The 20034-nt window shown below is 44.0% G+C and overlaps 1 protein-coding gene across 4 annotated transcripts in view; it reads right to left on the minus strand.

Moving 5' to 3' along the window:
• The window catches only part of RPP40 (ribonuclease P/MRP subunit p40), an 872477-nt gene that overhangs the window by 481468 nt on the left and 370975 nt on the right, over window positions 1-20034 (minus strand). For all 4 annotated transcript variants that reach the window (XR_011274228.1, XR_011274227.1, XM_069613449.1 and 1 more), the window contains exons 5-6: window positions 19864-20001; window positions 4814-5006 (exon numbers count right to left, since the gene is read on the minus strand). Coding sequence is in view for 2 of the 4 variants with exons in the window: in XM_069613449.1 (XP_069469550.1) it covers window positions 4814-5006; window positions 19864-20001 (331 nt within the window). In the remaining 2 variants the exon portion in view is untranslated. The remainder of the gene's footprint in view (window positions 1-4813; window positions 5007-19863; window positions 20002-20034) is intronic.

A 20034-nucleotide genomic window follows, 5' to 3' on the forward strand; every position in this document is an offset into this window, starting at 1 on the left:
AGGATGTCAATAGCTGAACTAAATAGGAACATGTGGGCAGCTGAGGATTTGATTGCTGTACCATCAGAACAACGTGCAGATCAAAGGTCAGGACACAGAGAATAAAAAACCTATGCTCAAGACTTATTTAGGTAAAACCCCTAATTGTCACAAGGCCTGCTGCCTGATGTTCTAACAAGTGTACATTTCTATTGAGTTAAAGTCAAAACACTGCTCAAAGTCTGCCATTGGGGAGAGTTTAAATGCCAGAGGGCCACCTTACATTTTTACCAAGACCTCCCTGCATTAGCGGAAGAAACTCATGCAAGCAGTGTCATGGTGGATAGAGGGACATATTACACTGCTGGGGTTTCCCCTGTAAAGCTCTATTTGACCTTGATGGGACGTTTTTCCCAAAGTAGACGTTTTTCTTCTCAAAGGACTATGGCGAATCCTTTGGATGATCAAGGACAGAAACTGACATTGATTTGCATGTGATCAAAAAGGGAGTGCTCCTGGCACAAGTCACGAGTTGAATTAGAAAGAACAGAGGATGAGAACCTGAACTTGTGCCTGGGGGGAGGGGCATCCAGCAACTATTGGCTGATAGGAGGACTAATGCACTTTAGAGAAAAACCAAAGCCTTTACAAAGGGCAGGGCAGCAGGAACATTCTTCTATCCGTTGAGCCGTCGAGCACAGGGGGATTGTCCACACCAGCATTGGTTGTTAATCAATTAAGTGATTTTCCAAACCAGGAAAGACACACTAAGCCTATGTTATAATATGTTCTAGGCCGTTCCTCAATAGTTGATTAGAAGTGGTTAAGTTATGAGGTTGTTGGTGCTTTGCATTCGCCCAGGAAGTGGGTGAGGAGGTGTGGGACAGGTCTGACCTGGGGTGCCTTGTCTCCTGGCAAGGCATCACCCATACTCCTAACCTAGGCATCTAGCTTGTTGAGATGGAGTGTTTAGAGATATGGTGCTCTTTGTGCAGGGCTGGAGAACAGGGTGTTGTATATGTCTTGCCTGGCTGAGCAGGAATGTTGTGATGTCATGTGGAGTGTTGATGTATGAGTGTTAGAATGTGTGACCGAAGGTTCCAGCCCTGGTCAGTTGGTGAACCCCCTGCCTGGGTGATGGGCTGCCAGTGTTAATGTCCTTCAATGTCCTTTATGTAACTTAAATGACTGCCTGTAAAGATACCTGTGAAGATGTTAATAAACCTGGCAAGTCAACCATAAGAAGGTATGCGAGTCACATTGTAACAATGGCGACGAGTCGGTCTTTCTGACAAGGAACCTGCGTGCTGATGCTGGACAACCTGCTGCGGGGGGAGTGCAGGAAGAAGGAAGAGGACAACACTGCCCCCCATAACAAGATAAATAGGGCCCATCACCCAGGGCACAGGTCAGGGGGGAGGAAGAGAGCCCGTATAAGGCTGGATCCGTATAAGGAGGGACCTTCAGTAACTAATAGCTTGGAGGCACTGCTGGGTCTGTTACCAAAGAATGGATGCAGGTCTTAAAGGGATGGATGAAGCAACCCTTTTAGCCTGTAGGGGAGATGAAGCAGAGGGAAACAGTGCCGCACAGATTGTTGTGAGCTGTGCCCGCTCACATAACAGCGCTTTGAGGACTGATCAGCAAAGCGTCAGTTTATCACATCTATTGGCATCCCGGTTAGGCAGTGCCAGATATGGAGCAATGGAAGTGTGAAGTTGGCAAGGTACGCTGAGTAACAGATGGGTGAAATGTGTACCTTAACATTAGATTGGCCCTGAGATGTTATGGGTGACGGTTAGTCCACCGGAGACCTTTGCTCCATGCTGTCAGCTGCTACAATGGTGATGTCAGTGTGCCTGTGAGGGAGTTGGTGGACGGGCGGAACGCCCAGGAATTCTAAGATGTGCCGTTTGGGCTGTTCGTGCGTGATACAAGGCATGCGTCACAAGACAACAAAGGGAAGCTTTAGAGCAAAGGACCCGAAAGCGTGTCCATATGTGCCCAGGAAGCTACGAACTAACAGTGGGAAGGAGCCGATGTGACAAAGCTTGCTGTGTCGGCTCATCGGTGCGACGGAGGTACGGCGTATTAGTTAATGAGGCTTCTGCAATGTCTGGCGAAGGGAAGCAGAGCACTGTGGATGTTATGTCTGGAGGAGCGCTAGGAAACTAGAAAATGTGCCGCAGCACATCTGCAATGAGGATCCAGTGAACAATGGGAGCTGTGTAAAGTGAGGCCGTTTGCAATTGGAATCAAAGCGTATCTAAGCTGGAATGGTGTGCCAAGCGGAATGCGAAACGCATAGTGCTCTTCATCTACAGTCTGCAATGGATTGACTTAACCGCAAGTATCCGGTTGTGTGAAGCAGAGACAATGTGGATGTATCCTTTTGCTGTGTTAGAGTTAAGGATAATATCTTCAATTTGTGATCGTAAAGCTAGTTTTGGTATAATGCAGGTTGGGATGCGCTAAGGCGGGGTATCTCAGAGAATGGGTATGGTAACTGTTTGGATGTGCTAACTGTGATTCTTGTGAATGACTGGGTATGCAGTCGGGTGATGTTTAATGTACATCAGCTCGTCTACAACTATTCTGAGGATTTGCAGGTTCTTAGGGGTGTGAATTCCACCCATGGACTTTTAGCTATGTACTATTTCTAAGAGTGTGTGGTGAGTGAAGATGCTAATGTATTGTAGTGCTAACATTTTTGGGGATTTTCAGCTTACGCCCACAGGAGTTGGCATGGACTAATAGTATTTTAAGCATGAGCACCAACCATGCTTGTTTGATGTTGGGTGAGCTAGGCATGAGAGAAATCTAGCTATAACTAGTTGAGGATTTTCAGCTTTTAGGTCCTGCAGAAGCGACATGAACTTTTAGATTTGGTTTTGGGATGGATTTGTCGCATCTAATGATTTGGAGGTTATATTGTTTAAGCTTCATGAAAATATATATGGTGTTTAAGAAACTTATCATTTCAAATGTAAGGAACAATGCATATTGTGTTATTTGATGAATGGTTGGTTTGTGTTGGGTATGGATGGGAGTGGTTATGAGTGCTTTCAATCCTGGTTGTGGATGGTGCTTATATACATGTTAGGAGCATTGTTGGTTGATGGCGAGTGTGCCTGGCTGACATGATAGGAATATGCTTTGGCTGATGGTGAATGTGCCTAGCCGACATGTTTGACCTACCATATGCTGAGATGGGTTATGATTTCGGCATTATTTTAAGTATGGTATGGGTGCGTCTGTCGTAGGGGCGTACATGGGTTAACGGTATACGTTGGCTTGTGGTGGTAGCGCCACCACTTTTATGTGGAAGTGTCTGCAATAATTCAGATGCATGGTGAGGCCACGTATAGTTGTGCATGGTGGTAGCGCCACCATTACAGTGAGGGCGTGACTGTGATATAGTCATGCAGGGTTAATAGCTATTCTGAGTGGTAGTAACTCCATCCAGACAAGGTGCGACTTTGAGTACAGTCCTACTTGAGTTATAGCTATTGTGCTGGGTGGTAGCGCCCCCAGTTGGTTGGGGTGTGACCGTTATTATAGTCACACATGGGTAAAAAGGTATGTGTGCGGGTGGTAGCGCCCCCGGTGTTTGTAGGAGCATGTCTGTTGGTGATGGGCATGAAAGGTCACACATGTACTTCTATCTTGTGGTCGTGTACCACTAATGTTTTTCTTTTATTGCGCGCAGGCGGTTGTTCCTAGCTGCACTGCGTGCCTATTGAAGACTCGCACCATCTTTCAGGGTCCAGAGTGTGCATATATTTAGTTGTTGGTCTCAGTGTGCCTGGCCAGTGCACTGGGATAGGATTAGAGCCATGAGTGTTTGAGCACATGTAGTGTGCCTGCCCTGATCATACGAGTCTGTGTGGATGGGGTGCGTTGGTATGAGTGGAGGTGTGTCCCGTGGTGTTTTGCATGTTGTGATTAGTTGAAAGCAGGGAAGATGTGTGGGTGTGTAGTGCCTAGTGTGTGCAGTGTGTTAATGTAAAGGGGGGGGATGTGTTGTATATGTCTTGCCTGGCTGAGCAGGAATGTTGTGATGTCATGTGGAGTGTTGATGTATGAGTGTTGGAATGTGTGACTGAAGGTTCCAGCCCTGGTCAGTTAGTGAACCCCCTGCCTGGGTGATGGGCTGCCAGTGTTAATGTCCTTCAATGTCCTTTATGTAACTTAAATGACTGCCTGTAAAGATACCTGTGAAGATGTTAATAAACCAGCAAGTCAACCATAAGAAGGTATGCGAGTCACTTCGTAACAGTGTTCTTTGTGCGGGGGTGGAGAACAGGGAGTTGTATACAGAAATAACTAATAACTTGCCTCCAGTAATGTTTTTCTGATGGATGTTCCTCCCACTTGTTCCTCATCTTAGAAATATCTTCTTGTGGCAACAGAACTTGGAAACTTGTTCAGCAGCGGGCAGCGCCTTGCGATGTTGGCGTTGAGGTCCCTCAGCACCCTCGATCTTTGAAACCGGACATGCCATCCACGTCACTATAAATTGCTTGCACCCCTCTTTGGGTGGTCTCTATAAGAGTATCTGCAGTACATATGTATAATAACAATACCTGGACCTTTTCATAAAGAGACTTACGGCTAGTCTCTGTGTGGGGATGCCCATACCTAATTGCTACAGAGACCAAGAGTGTAAGTGGCGAGGGCTGCCTTACCCACTTTAGATTTGACTTTGCTTTGGATGACATGCTTTCAAGAACCTAGATTTCCAAAGCTGTCCAGTGAGGATATTTAGACAGCAAGCTAATATTTTGGACATATGCATTCCATAAAGTACACTGCAAAAAAGGCTGATACATACCAGTCAATATTATTTGACACTGCACCTAGCCAGTCAAAGAATTCTTGAACACTGCAAGCTTCTTCTGGTTTTCCAATCATTTCCTGATTTTGCAGCGTCGGGCACTGCACATTTCTTAAAGTCCTCGATACTGATTTTTGATAATATTCCTTTGTTTCATACTTGGAGAAATAGGACTTTATTGTGGACTTGTCTGCAATAAAAAGAAAAAAGGTGAACTGTGCAAGGTACTACCGTTAAATACATTATTCATTGAAACAGCACAACAACAGTAAATTGCGTACATGAACCGTTTTGCTCTTGGCACAGGAACAGTCCAGATTTCAACCAGCTAAATATTCCGGCAGCCATTATGAGTCTAACACCTTTTGAAACCAAGGATGTTCTCCAAATAGGTTAAAATAGATTATCTCAGTTTTCCTTTATAGTGCATGTGTATTTGACTTTTCATTTAAAAACAACCAACTAATCAATGGAACATCACAATGTCAAATTCCAGAAAGACTTAAACTCTCTCAGACTGCTGATTTGTTTACTCATTTATTAAGCACACACATACCAAATAGATTGCTTCTTGGCCCTAAAACAACAACAACATATTAATACTAATACTTGCTGAGTGGAACGAGGAACACTCGCCTTTCGGGTGCCTCCTCCCTCATTATGGGAAGTGGTCAGGAGTTGCGTGCATTGGATGGTTGCTGGCATGGCACTTTAATCTGAGGCAGTGGGCTGCCGAGTATTACTCAAAGGCTAGAGCGGAGTGGTGACAGGGGGGTGGGACAGAGGCGCAGGTATTAGAACTCTTTGTCTCAAGAACTTGTAAAGTTTCTTAGGAGAGAGCATCAGTGGAGGCATGCCTGCTAGGTGGGTACTGTGTAGCAGGTGGACTGGAGCATGTGAGTGGGAGGGGTGGGGCCACTGCATACAGTGTGTTTTGTTATGCAGAGGCTGCCGGGCGTTGATAGACGGTCATTAATCAAGCAGGGTGGAGGAGGCGAGGCAGAAGACGGCCGCTGCACACCTCTGTGGAAACCTGGGCTGGTCATCTGTCATGGGAAGGAGGTGGTTGACCCCCTCTGCATTTTTCAGTCCAACTATGTGTTACAGGGCCAAGCCTGACTTCTCTTTCTGGAAGTAATCATTGCAGACCCTCAGGAAAAGAGCGGGTGCCACTAAGGCTTGACACAAAAAATTTCAGCATTTGTTGCGTGCCTCTTTTATGCCCGACGGACAGAGGAGGAGCATTGGTGCTGCTGAATATGGCTGGCTGCTATGTGGAAGAACAATCAAGATTGCCGCAGCCCTAAATTGACAAGTATGCCAGCTTGCAGCAGCAGAAATGGTTTAGATAAGATCCTCAAGGATTATAAGGATATCTTCCCAGTCTCTGAGATAATCATGGTAGGAGACCTAAATGCACATTGCCTTCCTGATGACATAGATCTAGGAAAAAAAGATAGATCACACAAACCCACATACCATACTTCTAACTGGTTATGGCATTCAATCGAGAGATTTATGGGAGGGTTGGGGACTGTTTGTAGCCAATGGACATATGGTTGGAGCTACCCCTACACATCCCATGTGGCATAGAGAGACCTTAAGCTCTTGGCTTGACTATGTTACAATTTCCAAAAAACTATTTTCCTTTTCAACATCACTTGAAGTTATAAATTAATCATACAGTGATCATGACCTTGTTGCCTTACACTGAATTTTTACACTCAAGACACTTAAAATGTTGTAAAAACATTATTCTTAATCAGAAAAAAAACAGAATCAGCTGGAATGAGAAGAGCCTTGAAAACTTTGTTAACAAATTTTGGTACTCAAAAATCGATCTAAAAAAATTAAATGGCCTGTCGGTTGAAAACTTTTGTCCATTTATAAGAGATAAGACCCTCTCCCTCATAGAGAACAGTCCCATTAGAAAGAGTACTAGTCGTCTAAAGGTTTACACAAAGGATGTACAGGTAAGGAAAAGGCTTATGCGTAAAACAAAGATTTAAGATCAAGCACCTGTAACAGGCAAAAAAAGAAAAGATCTGTAAAGAGAGACAGTCTTACAGAAATTGGATTAACCCCCATAGGTTTCCCCTTAAACAAAGAGATGGACAAAGGATGCTGAGCGCAGTCCTGCAGAAAAATAGTAGACATTTTTGGAACATTGTTAACTCGCAAACTGGGCCTGAATATTCTAAAATTATTAATCCTATTCCAGAAGAAACCTGGTGTAATCACATTGAAGAACTGTATAGAAAAACACCAAATTAAAATGTCAATGATCCTCGGATCTTAGACATTTCAATTGAACACATTGAGAAAATCATAAAATCTGGCTCGAACTCTCGTGCCCTGGGACCAAATGGTCTATGCAATCTCCAGAAATCCAGAAATGTGGGCTAGAATAATCCATATTCTGTTTTAGGACATGTTAGTTAACAATGTTCTCCCCCCTCTCGGCACACTTCGGTTATCATGCCCATATTTAAGGAAGGGGATCGCATTAATCCAGTGAGCTATCGCCCCAGTGTGCTCCGAGGGGTTTGGAGGAGTGGATTAACTTGAGAAATATCCTATCGAGATTCCAAACAGGCTTTAGGAGGGGAACGGGAACGGATGCAAGTGGTCTCCTAGTACAGTCAATGATAGACCAAGCCTGTATAGAAGGTAATGATCCACTGTATGTGACTAGCATTGACCCAAGTCTCGCTTTTGATAAAGTAGATAGGGCGAGGCTATGGTCAAAGCTACTTGACTGGGGAATTCCGACACAACTGTTGGGCATTTTGATACAACTACACAGTAACACAGTGACATTGTGATACAACTACAAAGTAACACAGTTTTGAGAGTGTGCCTTGGAGCAAATGGTGAAATATCCAGGCCGATAGAAACTGATTGTGGTGTTAGACAGGGGTGCATCTTGGCCGCCTGTCTTTTCAATTTGTATCTGTCCGACATGGGGAGGTTTCTTGGCGAAGCCTCATTTATTGCTACAAGGGTGGGATGTGAGCGCTGCTTTTGGGTTGTGTATGCTGATGATCTGTTGCTCCTAGATAGGACTCCAATAGTCCTGCAAAAGCTACTCAACTCTTTCTCAGAGTATGTGCAAACGCATAGACTTGCAAAAAATCCACCGAAGTCTAGTATTCTATGCTTTAACGGAAGGAAATTTAAGCAAACACAATTTAGATGGCATCTTGCCTCCACAGTACTAACTGTAACGCTGCGTATAAAATACCTGGGGTTTACCTTATTAAGACCAAAGGAGTACAGAATAGGAAAATTAGCACTGGGGACTCTGGGGAATCAGTTTGCTGGCCAACTGATATATATCAAGAAGAAAGTCCAAGAAATGGAAATAGGCCCAATCTCTTTGTCAGACCACGCCTCCCCTATGGTTGGAAATGGCAACGCCAGGGAGAAATAGAGGACTGTGGAGTTGGAGGCTCCCACGAGAAATATTCCAAGACCCCACAATAGAAAGCGTTATCAGGGAAAAGATGGACAAGTACTTTTCCCACATCGCCACTTGGGACACCTCGGTAGGAACTGTCTGGGAAGCCATGCAGGGCCATATGATTGCCCTGAAGGACTCTAAAGACAAACAGAGGTATCAATGGGAAAAAGAATTGGAGAAGAAGATTTCAGACATACAAGGGGAACTCACCCGAAATCCAAAATCAAGCCTGAAGAAGGCATTGAGACATGTGCTGGTACAATTGAATGTACTCCGAACACAAAAAAGCAGAGAAAAGCCTGCTGCACCTCAGACACTGATACTACTCGAAGGCCAACAAGGCCGACAAATACCTGGCCAGACAGCTAAGGGCCAAACAAGTAGCGCTTTCGATCAAGAATATACTAAACACACAGGGAGAGACACTAACATGCACAAGGGAAATAGGGGAAGTCTTTAGAGACTTCTACCAGTTACTGTGCGCAACAGGCAGCCCAAAAAGCTCAGATCAAGAAGATTACTTAAAAACCCTAACTATACCACAAATAACGAAGGAAGATAGGGCATCCTTAGAGGGGGAAATCAGGGAAGAGGGGGTGAAGAAAGCAATTTCAGGACTCCCGGTAAACAAAGTACCGGGCCCAGATGGGTTCACAGCATTGTTTTCCAAGAAATATGCGGATACTCTAACCCCATTCTTAACAAAGCTATTCAAATCGTTCAGAGAAGTGGGGAACGTGACTCCATCAATGAACGAAGCCATGGTTTAAGTCTTTCACAAAGCAGGGAAAGATCCCCTGCAGCCAGGCTCCTACCGCCCAATTGCCATAATCAATCTTGACTCAAAGATATATACAAAAATCCTAGCGTCTTGACTTTCTTCGCTCCTCGCTAAAGTGATAAACGCGGTCAATCTGGCTTCATCTCCGGTCGGCAAACCCACGATAACACGAGACAAATAGTACATTTGGTAGAGAAGATCGGTATCTCACATACTCCGGCAATACTATTTTCATTGGACACCGAAAAGGCCTTTGACCGGGTGGAATGGTCACTGCTATTCAATACGCTAAAATATATGGGGTTTGGGGATCAGTATATAAGAATGATCAGGGCTAACTATAACACACCATCTGTTAGAATAGCCATAAACGGGGAAGTCACAGGTAGAGTGGAGATCACAAGAGGCACAAAACAAGGATGCCCGTTATCCCCCGTTATATGCTATTTTCTTAGAACCACTCCTAATCAGAATCAGAGAGTTGTCCACACTTAAAGGGATTGAAATGGCAGGAAGGCAGCATAAGGTAACAGCGTACGCAAATGATATGCTGGTTACCCTTACAGACCCAGCACGCACCTCCCCTCCCCCAAAGCAATGCAAGAACTAGACACATTTGGGGCAATATCGTGGTTGAAAATTAACACACATAAATCGGAAATACTCATTCTCGCAGGGGACAGGGGGGAGATCAAATGGAAAGCGACATGCCTAAATTTAAAGATAGCAGAGAAGGGGATAAAATACTTAGACATAACCCTCACGGCAAGGATGGAACTCCTTTAGGGGGAAAACTATCCAGAACTGTTGGCAAAAATTAAAAGGGACATTTAGCGATGGAACCCCCTGATGATCACATGGTGGGGATGCATAACGTTGATAAAGATGAACATTCTATCTAGGCTGGTATACTATTTTCAGGCTATTCCGAGCAGGGTCCATGCAGGGCCATATGATTGCCCTGAAGGAGTCTAAAAACAAACAGAGGTATCAATGGGATGGGTTCACAGCATTGTTTTACAAGAAATATGCGGATACTCTAACCCCATTCTTAACAAAGCTATTCAAATCGTTCAGAGAAGTGGGGAACGTGACTCGATCAATGAACGAAGCCAAGGTTTAAGTCTTTCACAAAGCAGAGAAAGATCCCCTGCAGCCAGGCTCCTACCGCCCAATTGCCATAATCAATCTTGACTCAAAGATATATACAAAAATCCTAGCGTCTTGACTCTCTTCGCTCCTCGCTAAAGTGATAAACGCGGTCAATCTGGCTTCATCTCCGGTCGGCAAACCCACGATAACACGAGACAAATAGTACATCTGGTAGAGAAGATAGGTATCTCACATACTCCGGCAATACTATTTTCATTGGACAGACACCGAATAGGCCTTTGACCGGGTGGAATGGTCACTGCTATTCAATACGCTAAAATATATGGGGTTTGGGGATCAGTATATAAGAATGATCAGGGCTAACTATAACACACCATCTGTTAGAATAGCCATAAAAGGGGAAGTCACGGGAGGTAATCACATTATTGACCCTTTCCAGATTGGATTTAGGAAAAATATGGGTGCCTATTGTTATGTTCCATGCAGCAACTGGCTTGGAGTGGTAAATCCCCTCCTGTATACCTGGCCTCAATGGACCTCTCACTTGCGTTTGACTTGGTGGACCGGAGGAAGCTGTGGCATAAATTAGATAAAATGGATATGCCGGGGGCTCTGCTAAGCATTCTGATACATCTTCACGAGTGTTCATTTTCAAGTAAGGTTAAAGCAGGAAGGAACTCTATCTAGACCCATTGCTATCTTTAATGGCCTTAGACAGTGTTTTATTTTAGCACCCTGTCTATTTAATCTTTACGTGGCAGATGTGGGTTTATTTCTTGAGAGAGAATCATTTATATGCCCTAAAATCGGGGGTCTGAAAATTGTGTGGCCAGCAAAAGCAGATGATTTCATGTTTGACCAGAATCCTATTGGTTTGCAAAAGTTGACAAGGAGGCCTTTAGCCAATTTATTGAGTCAAACAATGTACGCAATAATCTGCAAAAGTCCCTAATTTTAGTAATGAATAAACAAAATAAGCAGTGTTAATTATCATGCTTCCTGAATCATACTAAAGTCAAAGCAAACAAGGATATGATATATCTAGGTGTCCCTCTTATTGCGTTTCAGACCAAGGCCTTTTATACGAAATAAAATCTTGAAAGTTGGGCGCCCACATGAAGAAAATTGATATTAAATATGGGACATTTTCCATGTTGCCACTGCTGAAATTGTATTCAGCTCTCAGCGTAGTTATTTATTTATTTATTTATAAAGCGCACCTAACCCAAAGGTATCTGGGCACATTGCTTAGGAGTACAGTGTAATTACAATCAATCTGGTTACAATTACATAGAGACAGAAATGGAGAGCATGACATCAAGCGAGAATGTGTACATAGGCATGCATTTTGTAAGGACACAATAGCAAAGGTGAATCAGGAGCACCTTAATGGTCATGTACAAGAAGACAGGTTTTCACTCTTTTCGTAAAGATCCAGAAGGAAGGTTCCGCTCTAACGGCTGTGGGCAGGGAGTTCCAAGGTTTGCCTGCTAGTACTGGGAAGCTGTGCCCCCTGCTTTTGGAAGCTTGAATTTGGGAATATTTAAAGAGTGTGTGTGAGGACCGCGTAGGCCTGCTGGATTGATTTCTGGTGAATTTCATCTACTAGGTATTTAGGAGCAGAGTTTGACAGGCATTTTTGAGTAATGGCTAGCGGTTTGAAGGTGATTCTGTCCTGCACTGGAAGCCAATGGGTGTTGCGTCTAGCTGAGGAAATATGGTTGGCTTTCGGGATGTTCAATGCAGCTCTAAGAGCGTTGTTTTGAAGCGCATGTAATCTTTTCACATTACGTTTGTTAGTACCTAGGCATAATGCCTTGCAATAAGTTTTGATAAAGTAAGTGCTCTTGCCAAGTTAATGCAGCTGTTAGTGGACAAAAATGGTCTGCAAACATTGATCAATTTAGAAGTGTAGGCTGTTGCCGATGCATTAACTTGCTTGATAAGGGAGAGACAAGATAGATGCCGAGTGTTTTGACTTCCTCCGAAACTTTAATGATGTTGCCATCGATATGGAAGGTTTGAATAAGTTGTCTAGTTTATTGAGGTGGCTCTGTGATCCTATAAGGAGTAGCTCAGTCTTGTTGTCAGTCAGGCAGAGGCCGTGGATAGCCTCCTTCTTGTCAGGGTAAACGCTGAGAGATCTTGGTAAACAGTTATTTGCAAGTTCCCTCATTCTATGGGGCCCTTATTGCTTGCCAGCTCCAAGATCTTTGACTTCTCAGAGAAGTAGTGGAATCTTTCAAGAATGGACCTTGGAACCCTGGAGCTCCCTCCCGCTCTATGAGCTCTGTCGATGGTAGGTTCACTGGTGGTTCCATCGTCGTAGAGCTTACTGACCACTGCATTAATGGTTTTCGTGATGTCGCTTTGAGTTTCACCCTCGAGCTCCGGGAAGCCAAAGAATCTCAGATTGTTGCATAGTTCTTAATTTTAAAAATCGTCCATCTTAAGGGCGCATTTTTCCTCTCCTTTCAAACTCTGAGAATCTCATATCGTTTTGGGTTTCCAAAAGGTCTACTGAGGTTCGGTTAGCTTCAAGATCTTGAATTCGGTCATCCTTACTGTCCACTTTTTTATCCAGGATGTCCAGCCACTTGCCGATGTTAGCCCTGAAGCCCCTGATTTCATCCAGTAGGGCCGCCATGTTTTTACTCACTGACTGGGTCTCTTCTGCATTGGCTGGTGATGTGGTTGGCATGGTTGCTCGTGCCTGGGGGGGGGGGCCCTGGTCGTGGGGGAATTTTGAAGTGAGTCTACCAGGGTGATGGGTGGTTGCAGTGTGGGAGAGATATTAGGATTTCAAGCTGGCAAAATCAGACGGGAGCTCTCTGGAGGCTGAGTTGGGGCGAAGGATCTGCAGACCTCCCCCGCACTCCTGAACTGGGCCTGTAGGTCCCTCTGTTGTCGGCCCCATTACTGGGTCGCTTGAGTGCGGAAAAGCTCCACTAAGGGGAGTACACTATAGTGGAGAGGGTAGGCCCCAGGGGGGAGCCATGAAGGGGTGGGAGCGCACTTGCATGAACTGTAGCAGGATGGATGCACCAAAGGCGACAGGCCTTCCCCGCACGGTCTCCCCAGAAGTTCACTCGGGTAGGCAGGGGGTTGTGGGGGTACAACAGTATAGCCAGGCACCCCCCCCATGACCGGATAGTTTCTGCAAGGTGGCAGCTGGTAGGTGCAATGGGCTTGCCACAGTCCAGAGCCCTCAAGGCACCTTGGATAGTCACAAAACACTTGTTGAGCTTTATTTGGAAGGCCCTGTCCGTTTGGGGTTACTCGCTGAAAGCGGTGGTGCCACCCGAAGGGGGTTGGAGGGGCACCTTGCTGGCCTGATGAATTCAGCTGGGGGTGGACAGGGTCCGTCCCCAACCCACCAGTTCCTCTGGGAGCGTGGGACAGGCCTCCCTCTATGGTCTTTTGGCCAGTAATTTCTGCTGCCCCCATGAGGCCTTCCCCCCTCCCTACCACGAGGGAGATAGATGACAAGGCGACAGACTTTCCAATGCCGCACTGTTGGGCCACCGACCGGGGTTGGACTGAGTGGGGAACGCCTGAACAGGGCGTCCTCAGACGAGGTAGTGTCAGGGCAACGGGCCAGCCATTGCTGAGAATTCCTTAGGACAAGAGCCGGGAAGGGGGGGTGGGAGTCTCAAGCCGTGCTTGCAGGGGTACAAAGGATGGAGCCCTGGATGGTGGAGAAAGCGTTTCTGCAGAAAAAATAGTCCCTATGCGGGCCGCGTTTGGGTCCTGTGGCCCCTTCGTGTTGCCAGGAGTGGGCCACTGGACGCGCCCGGCTCCCCGGTGAGAACAGGCTTTCCTGGGAGGGCTGGCTCTCCTGCACTCACCCCGCTGAGTGCCGCTAAGACCCGCTCTGGATCGCCCCCTCGGGGGCTGGACCAGTAGCTCCGGTCAGGTCAAGGCCCTCGGTATGCGCGGGAACTTGGGTGGAAGGGCCCTCCCCGTCGGTAAGCAGAGTCCGGTGGGTGGATTACTGGGTCCCACAGCCCGATGCCCCCCATAACGCAACCCCCACCTCACCTTTCATGCGCGAGCGCGGGGTCCGATTTGCCGAGGCTGCACTCCGCACCCATGGGAACTCTGCTACCTTGCGGGCTGGGGGTGAGGGGGGGGTCGCCACACTCACTCTTCACACCAATTGTGAAGCTCCCAGAGCCAGGGTAAACTCTTCTCCCACACACCTACTACGTGGTCTGGGACCCGGGGTCCTGGTGGGTCTGCAAGGCACCTTCCTCAAGGGGTGTGAAGAGTGGCACACAATGTTCTTACTGCAATGGTGCAGGTCTGACTCCTTGATCCCTCGTGAATTTCGTATGGATCTGTCGGGCGGATCGCAGATGTTATCAGCATCGCTTCAACTTCATGGCGCTGTATCTCCGTTGTTATAAGGGTTACAGGACCCATTCTTTTATCTCCACAATGCGCGCCGGCGTTGGGCTTGGTCAGGGAAGTGGGGGGCAGGGGGGTCCAATAAGCTTTTTGGGCACTATCAGGGGGGCTCCACTCCCTTTTTAGCCTCAGTGAAGGGGATCGGCCTGGTGGCCAATCATGTTCTCAGATTTTATGTAATCTGTTATAGATGATCTGAAAATAATGAGTTTTATTGATGTCTTGTTTTTCCTTTAGATGCTACTTTTGTAATCTGTTCTCAGAAGTCATTTATTTTATTGTTATAGTTGTCTTTAGTTCCAAGGAACATCTACAACCGTTATAATATTTTTTTTTACATATCATTGAATTTGTCTTAGACTATTAACAATTCACATATCACACTGAAATACAGACATTTACTATTAAAACTTCAGCAAAGTCAAATTAGCTCTTGTTATTATCTACAACAGCAGCACATTACAGTCTTACTAGTCAATTTTAACAAACAGCCGGTGTTACAGATAGATAATCACTTATTAAAATTGCTTACATTTTTTGTGTCTGAAATACACTTCCATCGTATGAGTAACATCTTTTCTCATTTTAGTAATTCGAAAACAGACATCTTTAAGCCAGACACTATAAAGTGCTATGTGCATGATTCTGTGGGCGTATTTAGGCAATAATGCCAAAAATGCTCTGTTTGAATTGTGGCATATTGATGTACATATCGCCCATGCGTGGACATATATAATGATGCAAATACCGGCCACCCAGTCAGAACGTGTCTTACTGTCTCAAGGTTTTCCACTAACTTACATATACAGCAATAGCGTGGGGTTTTAGTCAATTGTCATTGGGCACCATGTATTACTCTTACCGGCAGTTGGTTGTTTCTCATTAATAAGCAGAATCCAAGTACATCTGGATTCGGACAGAGTAGCAAATAAGTTTGTGGGTGGATGTATGTGTACACTATTCCCTCTAATTTCTTGTAATTGTGAAGCAAACTCATATGAGTGAAGTTGTTTTCCCAGTCTTTTTTCTAACAGCTTTTTTTAAAATGCAAATTTGACAGATTTATACCGGCCTCAAATGGCTCGGTCAACTGACCAATTTAGATAAGTGCAGTTCTCTACATGCATTATCGTATCTATTAGAACGATTGGTCTTCTTCAATTTGATGATATTTACTCCCAAAATTCATAACATATGACTCTCGAGATGACAAATTGCCTTCAAGGGAAGGAGGCCTCTGTTGCAGGATGGTGACGTTTAATGATAGTAGACCGAGTTCTACTCTAATATATTGAATGGAACAGGAAGGCGAAAGGCCAAGTATAGTTTGCCATAAAAAATCTTCTATTTTATCTAGCCAAGATACATTTTTGATGGATAGAGCCTCCAACCCATAGGCTATCATCGGAACCAGCCACTGCGTGTATAGCATCATAATTCCTTTGAGGGAATAACCGTCATAGTTTGAGACAAAACAACGCACAAGTATTGTTATCGGTTTGGAGCGTCTGATCTTATTTTCTATGAGAGGGCAATATCCAAGTCTACTGTTTATGACCACGGGCAGTTATTTGTAGGTTTAAGTATACTCAATATTCCCCCAGGTTAGTTCCATTTGGGCTTATTCACTTTATTCACAAATAGCCCAAGCTCTTCCAGTATTGCTATCATGCCATTATATGTATGGTCAACAATAAATAGGTCATCAGCATAAAGTAATGCTGTGACCCTTGTCGATTCAAATTTAGCTGGACAATTCGCTTTATCTTCAAGGCATTTTATTAATCTTGCTAATTAAAGGTTAAATAAATGAGCAGCTAATAAGCAACCTTGTTTAACGCCTGTATTGATCTTGATAGGTCTGTCAGGCGCCCTTTGTTATCCAGGCGTTTTTGAGAGCTATTATTGGAGTGAAGCATTGTTAGAATCTCCAATAGCCAGCTTGGGCAGTTCATTTCTGATAGTATTTCCCATAGCTTCTGTCCTTGAGACTATCGAATGCCGAACTAAAGTCTATAAACGTGACAGACAGATGGATTACTACTGATCTTTGCTCTTGTTATACTGGCATCTAACAAACGAATATTATGCTTAGTGCTGGCACCAGCTCAAAATCCAGAATGGAATGGATGAAGAAGGTGGTTAGCTTTAGTCCAGTACTGTAGATGATACAACATTAAAGCTGTGAAAACTTTACTGGTTGTATCAAGTAGGGAAAGTAGGCAGTAATTTTCTGGAGCAGTTTTCGTGCCAGCTTTATGCACAGGTATTAAGATTGAAGTCTTTCAAGAAGATGGTATATGTTTTTCACGGCGTACTTTCTTACATAGTATATATATTCTGCCTGATTCATGGAATTATTTGCGTGAAAAACACAGATTTGAACGCCTTTCTGCCCGAAAATCCCTGTTTGAAGTATGGGGATTTTCTGTCAGAAGGCGTGCAAATCTGCATTTTTCATGCAAATAATTCCATGAATCAGGCAGATTAGCTCAGCCCAGATGATCGGGTCATGTTTGATAACCATTGACGCTAAACCATTCAGACCAGGGGCTCTAAAATTTTTGATCCTGCAAATTATCTCATAGATGCTTTTACTTGAGAATTTTAGCGGCCATATATTTGTGGTGTTTCCTATGCTAATTTCCGGGCGCTCTTCATACATCATATTTGAGAGATATGCTACCCATTTTTCTTGACCAATTGAATTCAAAGGTTGTGGGAGGGAGTTAACTCTTACTTTATTCAACATTTTCCACCCACACAGAGCTAGTATCTTGTCTTCGCAAAACCCCCATCATCAGTTGCCACTTAGCATTTATCTTCTCAGCTTTTCTTCGTTTACGCCAACATATATAAATTTTATTACATTTTTTCTTTTCAGTGTGGTAAACATTTATAGGCAAGTTCTGCTTTTTTTTATGAAGATCTTTCCGGTGGAGAAGCTTCACCACTAACAACTTTCCATAGTAAGATCTATTCAAACCCTTCCCATTGGCAATGACCGGGGCTGCATGAGCAGTGGCTACTTCTATTGTGGTTTTTTAAATTACATTTTCAATTTCATCACTTGTCATACCGTTAATGTTGGTGTTCAATGCTTCAATTAATAAATGTATTTATTGTTGTCTGTTATAGGTGTTAATGTATCATGTAAATTGTGTAGTTTTCTTTCTGTATTTTTCTGTATTTTCTTGTAAAGGTTTTTATAAAGCAAAACAAATCAAATAAAAAAAATATGAGGAACTAGTACATAGCATGATGCACATCTGACTTCACTATGAGGTACAAACATTCATTTGTGGCCATTAGAATTGACCGATTATGCTGTAAATTTCTTCTGGTCCTAGTGTGACCTTATACACACTTTATACACATAGGGGGTCATTCCAAATCCTACGGATTAGAAAACACGGTGCTAAAGAAAGGCATTGCGTGAACATCTTTTTTCCAATGCCGGGAACTTTGCTTTTTTTGTCAGGCTGAGCTGGGACATAATTTTGTATTTCCATCTCCTCGACCACTCCCCCTGACCAAAAACATGCATTAACAGCAGCATGAAATGTTATACTTATTTACATGAGAAATAAAGATGCAAATGGGGTTTCGCCTATTTTTACACATTTCTATACCACAGCAAGTTAAAAATGTTTACAATTGCACAGATGCGACCTTCTGCATGGAGGGGCAAGTGGATGCCTACACCTCTCCTGCAAATAATCTCACAGATCCAGAATCAACTGCACTTACCTTGATCTTGGACTTGTTTTAAAAGTACAGCAACATTTGCTCCAACATTTGATACACTCGCTGGAAAGGAGCGTACTCCTCTCTACGTGGATCCTTAGTAATTGAAAATATTACATGGCTGCAGAGGTCGAGATTTTCGTAAACAAAGAGGGAGGCAAACCCACATTCATAATTCAAAAAGCTGGACCTGAAAAAATGGGACCAGAACAAGATCCAGGGCATACAAAAAGGTAATATAGGAACAAACAATGGAGGTAAATAAAAAAAAAAGAGCATAAAACATTTAATGTGAATTTGCACACAATACTGAGGATATACACACAATAAAAAAAACGGAAAAGTCAAGATTAGACAAAGCTTCCCTTAGGAAAACAAACATCAGAGTGCCCAGGACGCCTCATAGGCTAAAGAAAGGTAGCCACCACTGCATACAATTGTGGAGGAGAAAAGTGAAGAAGGCAAAATGTGTGTAACCAATTTATAAAAAAGGCACGTTTTTTAAGACTCCGCAAAGTTATACACATTGAGCCACACTTGTGACTTTGTGCTTTTTTCTGTTTGAAGTTGAGATTTTCGACACTCACTCGAATGACCAAGGCATCATTTTTCAGTTTCCCCGACACAGTGAATTCCCCCTTCTCTTGGAGGCTGGAAGGCTACCTGGGTGGGGATTAGCAGTTTGAAGGCAGGGATCGAACTCCATAGGGTACCCCACCTATTTGTTATTATGCCTGTCCCTTCCCTCAATCCTGGAGACTATTGAAATCTTCAACGTGACCTTGGTCAGTCAGCCACAGAAGAATGCACTTGTAACATAATAGCCCGTAACTTCACTGCACCACATGATAAAAAGGATTTCTACTTTCACTTAGGGAGCACAATTTGAGACACTACAATCAAAATCTTGAAAAACTCACATTGAGCTTCATATGGCGATATGGGGGGGATGGGGGAGACGTGTTAATAGACGTACCACCACTGTTACCGTACCACCGTTTTCCAAGTTTGGGAAGAAAAACCTCCAACACTTGGACTTTAGGTTTTTCCTCCACATTACCACAAAAAATTGAGAAACTACAGATTTTGGTTTTACCACCAGTGAGCATTCTTTCAAACACCCCCACATCCCAATGGGACTGCAGGAATGGAGTTTGATGTCTCACCCCTACTCCTAATTTGGTAGATTTACTACAAATGAACATGGCAGAATTACCACTGCTAATTCCTAACTTGCAATGAAGCCCATTGAAATGTAATAATCTTGCAAATTGTATACCCTTAGGAAAGAAACTGAAAAGGTATGTGGTAATAGGCACCTGTACAAGTGTGAAAGAGGATAGCAAGTTCTTAGGAACTCGAAATCCAAAGACTGGGGTGAATACTGGAAGCATGTGGTAGCAACGGTCCCCACTATATCAGTCTCCAAACATACGTTTCTAAAGATTTTCTGCCAAAGCAGAAGCGGTTGCAATCGGGAGCATGCAGTGAGAAAGTTCAGCTTACGTCTAAAAGTGCAGCTCTGGTACTCACCTTTGTCACCACTTGTATTATGCCAAGCCACAAGAAAGTCCAGCATCAATGGCTTCTTTTCAGTCAAGGCCCAAGTTACTCGTTTATATTTCTTTGCATCTGGAGTGAAAGCAGCTTCCGTCAGGTCGATTTTGATAACTGAAAAGGGTGATGAAAATGTATATTGTAACA

Source organism: Ambystoma mexicanum, chromosome 5p (assembly GCF_040938575.1).
Source record: "Ambystoma mexicanum isolate Mex_15411 chromosome 5p, UKY_AmexF1_1, whole genome shotgun sequence".
NCBI lineage: Eukaryota > Metazoa > Chordata > Amphibia > Caudata > Ambystomatidae > Ambystoma > Ambystoma mexicanum.